Source organism: Ictalurus punctatus, chromosome 5 (genome assembly GCF_001660625.3).
Source record: "Ictalurus punctatus breed USDA103 chromosome 5, Coco_2.0, whole genome shotgun sequence".
Classification (NCBI taxonomy): domain Eukaryota; kingdom Metazoa; phylum Chordata; class Actinopteri; order Siluriformes; family Ictaluridae; genus Ictalurus; species Ictalurus punctatus.
The window spans coordinates 5,392,688-5,400,657 of NC_030420.2; the positions used below are offsets into that span (position 1 = coordinate 5,392,688).

Below are 7,970 nucleotides of genomic sequence, written 5' to 3' on the forward strand. Positions count from 1 at the left end.
TTAGACACAATAATATTAATGCAGGAATTGTATTACGTCACGTCAGCTCCTTGCTGATTTGTATAATTATTTAAATAGACCTTATAAGATGTAGTCATTTAGAAGGTTTTATTAAACCATTTCAGTAACAGTTAGGGAAAGAACAACAATCGCTGCTCAGACTATCGCAAAGGTAGGCCGGTTTAAGGTGGGGTGCGTTTGGGAGTCGTAAATCGAATCATAGATTAGCTGAATCAAATGATCACTGACTCGCTAGAAAGAGCCGGAATTCCCGTGACTAGCGCGCATGCGCAATAACGCATTTATGAGTAGGTGGGCTGGGTTATTATTGTAATTATTTTTTTTAGCCTCCCCAGAAGAACAAAGTTTAACTACACTTATGTTATATTATGTTATTTTATGCACATACTAAATCAGACTGTGTGCACTAAGGAGGGAACCCCCCCGCTTTTTTTTTGATATCTCAGTATATATGGAAAAAAGTAAAGAATATGTTCTGCATTCCTTACAAAAGGCAAAGCACAGTTGTTCTGAGCTTCCTGGACACTAATCAAAGCAGTGCATTGTGGGATGCAGAACATCCATAGAGTGCAGCTAGTAAGAAATTTAGATTAAGCACTAATTCGAAAATAAGCCCATGTTGTGGTAAATACAAAAAAAGAAATAAACATATATCTGATTTTTTATTGAAAAAGTAAAACTCAGGTACATGGGTACAACGAGAGAAATATTTACTCTTGCAACCGTCTGTTCAGAAATGCTTATGCGCAGTTTCCTCCTGTTGGTGAAAAAAACAACAAAGAAATGCAAAAAGAGTTAGATTTTTTTTAAAAATGATGACTACTACATAATAGTAAATTAGTATTAATTATCATGAATAAATAATCTGCCAAGGTGTTGGATTAAATAAATGTCATTGCAAGATTTCCAAGTCTGTATTTTACATAATAGCAGTGCTAAAACATCTTTTACCTTTATAACTCTGCCCAGCTCGACTAAAACGTCTTCATAGCGGCTCTCCATGCCTCTGAGACTTTCCGGTTTAATAGTCTGCTTCTGTAGACCCGGACTGCCGCCGTCCTGGACCATCTTCACAAACCTCTCCACCTACACTCACACATGCAAGCCTTTTGAAATCACTTTCCTATCTTTTATAATCTACACAAAAGAATAAAAGACGCACTGATTGTATGGGTAGCATAATTATCACCTGCACTCCTAAGACAAAAGTGAAGGCCACGCCAGCTTTCCCAGCTCTCGCTGTTCTTCCCACCCTGCAACACAAACACGTCAGTTAAACAAGGGCAGAAGGCATCCGCTTTGTTGTTGGCATTTCCTGTGTAAATGGAATATCTGAGAAATGAATGGATGATGAGATGGCAAACGTGCCTGTGGATGTACGTCCTGATGTACTGAGGAGCATCATAATTAATGACGCATTTAACTCCTTTAATATCGATTCCTCTGGCTGCAGCATCAGTGCTGATCAACCTGCGGGAGAGAAAATACTGATGGGTTACTTTGTGTGTGAATCCGTTCCATAGTTGGTTTGCCTGTAGAGATGAGATGAAAACATACAGCTGAATTTTCCCTTTTTCAAAATTCTTCAGAGTCTTCTGTCGCTCGCTAGGATTGAGTCTGGAGGAGAATTCTGCCACTTCCACACCACCATAAAGCTTCACCAGTAAGAAGAGCCTGAGAGAGAGAGAGAGAGAGAGAGAGAGAGAGAGAGAGAGAGACAGAAAAATGGAGATGGAGGGAGACAGTAAACGAGAAGGAGAGAGGGAAAAATAGTGAGAGACAGGCAGGTAAAGTGACAGAGGGAGGGAGAGACAGACAGAGAGGAGACAGAGACAGACAAACAGACAGAGAGGAGAAAGATAGAAGGAGAGACAGAGGGAAACAGAAAAGGAGAAAGAGAAAGGGAAAAGGGTGAGACAGGCAGGTAAAGAGACAGAAAGACAGAAGGAGAAAGAAAGGGATGAGAGAGAGAGACAGTGAAGGAGAAAGAGAGATAAAAAGAGAGACAGGCAGAGAGAGAGCGAGACACAGCGAGAGGGAAACAAGGAGAAAGATTGAGAAATACAGAGAGAGAGAGAGAGAAAGGAGACAGACAGAAAGGGAAATGAGAGCGAGACAGAGAGAGAAAGAGACAGAGAGAGGAGACCGACAGAAAGGAATATGAGAGAGAGAGACGGAGATAGACAGAAAGGGATATGAGAAAGAGAGACAGGGATATGAGAGAGACAGAGAGAAAGGAGATAGACAGAAAGGGATATGAGAAAGAGAGACAGGGATATAAGAGAGACAGAGAGAAAGGAGATAGACAGAAAGGGATATGACAGACAGACAGAGAAAGATACAGACAGAAAGGGATGAGGGATTAAGAAAGGGATTAAGCTTAAATGAGTAAATCTCTGCATCTATTTTAGTGAATAATACATGTTAAACTGAGATTATACAGCATGTTGAAGCAACTGTATTTGGAACAACTCTGGAGTTTTACTTATTTGTGAAAAGATTTTAGGTGACATTTCCATGACAGCTACATTAACCTCGCAGCTCCAGGGCAAAACTAAAGAAGCCAACGTCAGACACCAAATCAGCATTCCCAATGTGTGTGAGTAAGTTCCTTTATCTCAGTGAGCGTCAGTGCCGCTACCTGTGTGCTGCTTCTCTCGAGTTTGTGAAGCACAGAACAGGATAGAACTTCAGGCGCAGCAGAAAGTGCAGAATGAGAAGCGGCTTCTTGCTCAGCGTGCAGCAGACGTAGTACTCCTGCAGAAAACAGAGCCGCAGGTGAGTGTTGATGTGCTTGCTTGTGTGTGTGTGTGTGTGTGTGTGTGTGTGTGTGTGTGTGTGTGTGTGGTGAGGATGTTAGGCTGATGCGCACAGTCAGGCCCTGAGGGAAGTTGAATTTCTCTTCGCTTGCTGAGCTGTGTGTGGAGCTGAAGAGACGAGGCTGGTGGAGGCCCAGCTGCTGCAGTTTCTCCGGGTTTTGCGTCAGAGTGGCCGAGAAGAGCAGCTTCTGCAGCGGCATCTGGGGTGGAGACAGACTGAGACACACACACACACACGACTTTAATATGAATATCCTAAAACATTATCACCGGCAAATGAAACTGAGTAAATGAGATCATACCTTGCCACTGTAATTGGCCCTGGCTCCACCCTCCTAAAGAGTGACACCCCTGAGCCACACCCACTTTTATAGACCGCCTTGGTCACTTGACTGAGCCAAGCCTGCTGCATACTGTCAATCATTCGGTCTGCCTCGTCTATAATCTAAACAAATATATAATAATAATAATAATAATAATAATAATAATAATAAATGATCCATCACATATGTATGATGAATTCTTGAATATCATGCTTGTTGACTGCTCCTCACCAGAAAACGAAGATGCTGAAGACTGAACCCTTGGGTTTTGTTGATGTGATCTACCAGACGACCTGGTGTTGCCACGACAATATCTGCCAAACTCCGACTGACACCCCCTCTGAATAAATAGACAACACGAGAGAGACTGAGTCATTGCGCTACATGAGCCCGCTAAAAGCATTAATATGGCAACAGGCTAAACTCGAGAGCACGTCTATGACATTTTCTTTAAAGGTGAAATTTGAATTTTTTTCCGGCCCAGAAAAAAAACGACCTATAATAATCCCATACTTTCAGACATACAAAATCTGTGATTCGCAATTTGAATATTAGTAATTCATTCCAGGCGTACATTTATATTTTTTCTGGCCCTGAAATTAGCTCCACCCCCAACAAGGAAAGCCCTTTTTTTTTAAAAAAATGTCTCCGCTAACTAAAGAATATATTCGCTTTTTGTATTTACCTGACTTCTAAAAGAGTTGCCTGCTCTACAGCAAAAGGTTTCTTCCCAGCAGCCAATACAACTTTTAGCCCAGTTCCTTCAGCATAATGGTAGAAAACTTTATACACCTGCAGAGAAGATAATAATCAGAACGGACAAAATGCAGCAGGACGAGCAAGAGAGGGGCCAAGAAAAAATAATATGTAAAGAAGTAATGAATTGAACCTGCTGCGCGAGCTCTTTGGTGGGCAACACAACCAGGGCACGGACTTCACACACCACTCGCATCATCAGCGCCTGTAACAATGAGAATAATAATAATAATAATAATAATAATAATAATTATGACGGGGTGGCATTTGACATGGTCTGACCTGCACAGTGCTAACTAAACCCGGCTTTGTGCTATATGGAGGCATGATAAGAAAACGTAAAATAATTACAATTATGATAAACCAGATGATAACCTACAACATTTATAAACACATCACTACTTTTTAAAGTGGTTATTTGTAATTTAGAGCCCTCTACTGCCTGTGAAGTGAATTGCAATTGCAGTGAAATCACAGTCAAGCCTTCCCCTTTCTCCTAACCAATGTCACACCCTCTGCTGAAATTACATTTCCTTCGTATGTTGTTTTTTATGGAGAAAAACAAACAAAAACAAAACAAAACAATGCAGAGCAGTTCTGCTGCGTTTATTCTGGGCCAGAAAAATGCCAAATAAATTTTAAAAAAAAATAATAAATCACTGAAATGAAAAGAAAAAAGGGCAATCAGATGTCAATATTACAAATGATAATATTTCTAACCTATCTTTGATTTGAAATGATCATTACAGCTCCAGGAACACTTGTAGACATTACAAACTGCACCTTTAATACCTTTATATTACCTTTGTTGAAAGGAGATACGTTGTGATATTGAACTGCAATATATCGTTCCACCTCTAATAATAAACATGAAAAGAATGCCATTTCATTTAATGTTTTTTTAAGCTACTACCAAGCTAGGTATTCATTTAGCTATTTATGTTTAGCTACTCCAGTAACATGCCTTTATTGTAACTCTCGCTTTATTGTATACTTTATTTCATGTTGCTATTATCAAGCTGGTTATTTATGCCTCCCGAACATACGTCGATGCTAATTAGCTTATTTAAAAGCCAGCTAATGCTAGTTACAATCAGTAGATGTTTTCCGAGTGTTTGATTTATCATTTAAAAAAAAAATAATAATAAATAAAAAAAATAAATAAATAAATTGATAAATAATAAAAAAAGATATTCTGGGCCAGAAAAAAAGCAAAATAAATGGCCCTGGAATGCTAAAAAAAAAAAAAAAAAAAAAAAAAGCCCGATCAATTAGATGCAAATACTCCAAATTAAGATTTTTCTAAGGTATCTTTGAAATAAAATGATTATTACAGGTCCATGAACAGCTTGAAACATTACACACTGCACCTTTAAGATGAGAATCAAGGTAACCAATAAAAGCTCCAAGTGATCCAGCACTATTAAATAATTATACATACAGTAATTTGACTGCAGAATATACAGTATGACTAAAATGCGTAGTTATTGTGTACAGAAGGTCGCACCTGTACGACAGGTATAACAAATGCCAGCGTCTTTCCACTTCCTGTAGGCGCGGACACACAGATGTCTCTGGGCCTGTAACCTCCTTGTCCAATCAGAAGACCTGAATTCACACTCTCCAAGACAGCAGGGATGACCTCAGCTTGAACTGTGTACGATTCAAGTAAAGGAGTGATATGAAACAAACAAGAAGATTGAAAGAGTCGGTCATCAACTCTTGAATAAACCTCTAGCTCTGACCTGGGAAGAAGTTCTGGATCCCGTTGGTCTCCAGTTTTTTCCGTAGCAAGGGACAAATTCCTGGCATGTCACCAAGAGGGATTAAATTGCTCTTAACGTCTCTCTGAATCATGTCTGGTTCAGCCAGCCACTTCGGCAGCACCCTTTGGACCTAGAAGGCAATATCACAAACAGATTTCATATGGACTCCTCACAGATAATAGAAAGGTTTTAAATGTTTGTGCTTCAAATTAATGTTCGCATGGACACCTTTGGAATCGTCTTATTCTCAAATCCACCCAGGACAAAAAAGCTGGAGCTTGTGTTCGACCGCTCAGGCTGGGCATCTGCAGTCGTTTGGCTTTCAGGCTCATCTACTGCTCCAGAGGACTCTTCAAGAAGACAATATCCATTAAATATACACATGGTTTAGAGAAATGAATTCACTTTCCTGGAAGATTTATGCACGCATATGCACCTGTGTGTTGCTTCTCCTCTTGAGTTGCGCTTCCCTTTTTGTCTTTTTTCTTCTTTTTCCTTCCCGACTGCTCACTCGTACCCAAATCTGCTTGTTCCACAGGCGTGTCATCAACATCAACATTACCATCGTCCTGCTCTCGAACGCTTTCCTTTCTCTTCTTCTTAGGTTGCTTTTTCTCTTTTTCTTGCCGCTCGAGATTTCTTTTAGTCTTTCCTACACGGCTCCGTTCACTCGTCTTTGAATCCTGGACATCTGACTCCTCCTTAGTTGCATGACTAAGTTGTTGTCTGGCCTTGGCACGTTCCTGGAGCTTGTTTAGCAAGTCTTTGGACCTTGACTCGCCATTTGATTTACTTTCCTCCTCCTCGCCTAGATATCTGGAAGATATTAGAAGCAGGGAATCTTATGTAATGCATGAACATAAATACAGCAACTACTCGAAAGGGTCATGATCTTTTATTCATCTCTCAGGTGGTTGTTGTTTTTTTTTGTTTTTTTTAACAGGGTGTCACATTACTAAATTTTCATTAGGTGGAAAGAAAGAGAGACAGAGCTTCATATGAGTGTTGTGAAAGATTTCATGTGAAGAAAAAGCATAATATACCAAAATAAGGACCAAATCTCACACACATCATTAAAAACGTTATGCTGTCGAGTCGACTGGTAGCTGTCGGGAGGTTGCGAAGGACTTTAACAGGAAACATGGCAAGCACATTACATACGACACTGTTGGCAAACTTATTAACAAATTCAAAAAGACTGGAAGTGTTGCGGGCCAAACGAGAAGTGGACGTCCACGAACATCCACTGATGAAGGCACGACCGACGTGGTGCTGGCAAACACAGTCCCCTATGTATGGAGACTTTTGGGAAACCCTGTATTAGTTAGTTAAAATCTTCAAAACAGAGAACATTGCATTTTCCATGTTTCTCTATAAAAGATCTCTTCTGTCTTCTTCCATTCAAAGGGATGGCTGGTGTGGCTGCAGGCTTTCCTAATACCTAACAGCGCTTGTTTAATCAGGTCATCTTGGTCATAGTGGGTCTCCTATTTGGCTGGAATGAAAGCAACATCTATTTGCAGTGTATTTATAGTGTTGGCGTTCGAGATCTTGTGTTATTTGGGTGGTGTTTTGGTGCATTAAGCATTTTATTTGAACTCAGGAGTGCCTCGCAACATGCACATATGCAGAACTAGTAAAAACAAAGCTGGTATAACAATCATATATATATATATATATATATATATATATATATATATATATATATATATATAAAAACATGATCTCATACCGGTTAATCATGAAGAGAGCCATTGCACACAGTCAGTTCTTCTTCAATTCCAACACATCCAGAGGTTTACAGATGTTGCTCAGTAGAACACGGGTATACATGAAAACATATCGACTGGTCATTTAAGTATGGCTAAAAATCCTGTTTAATATAAACACAAGCGAGCAGCCATGTGAGAGTGCCGAGTCGCATAAAGATGACGGACGACGAGTTTTGATGACGTTGCTGTGAAGCGTCGTTGTGAATCCATAACAGTTTTAATAGTTTACAGCTGATGGTTTGTAATGGTATTTATAGTGGAAGCCATTAGAATTTATGTGATTGTTTGTTTTCTATTGTTTTTTTGTTTTGTTTTTTAGCAAGGACACCCAGCGTTAATTTTGTTGTTGGTCCAAATGTCCAGAAATCATTGCACTTGTGCAGAGCTACAGCGCTGTTGCCTGGCTCAAGTTTAGCCAGAGGACAAAAAAAATGAAGTCGCTGATCTGCCACCAGGTGGCGATGTTGTCTCTTTTTATTATTTATATATTTTTTAACCTTACTGCGTTAGAGG

At 39.7% G+C, this 7,970-nt stretch overlaps 1 protein-coding gene across 1 annotated transcript; it reads right to left on the reverse strand.

The window, feature by feature from the left end:
• Positions 1–670: 670 nt before the first annotated feature.
• ddx51 (DEAD (Asp-Glu-Ala-Asp) box polypeptide 51) lies at positions 671–7,658 on the reverse strand. Its single transcript, XM_017467542.3, has 16 exons — positions 7,418–7,658; positions 6,122–6,501; positions 5,914–6,035; positions 5,665–5,815; positions 5,427–5,572; positions 4,053–4,124; positions 3,849–3,955; positions 3,395–3,503; positions 3,143–3,285; positions 2,894–3,056; positions 2,663–2,778; positions 1,579–1,695; positions 1,390–1,491; positions 1,211–1,274; positions 973–1,107; positions 671–778 (listed from the first exon to the last, which is right to left on the reverse strand). Exons 1-16 carry the CDS (start codon positions 7,438–7,440, stop codon positions 752–754), a joined length of 1,977 nt encoding a protein of 658 aa, XP_017323031.1. The 5' UTR covers positions 7,441–7,658; the 3' UTR covers positions 671–751.
• Between the last annotated feature and the right edge of the window lie 312 nt (positions 7,659–7,970).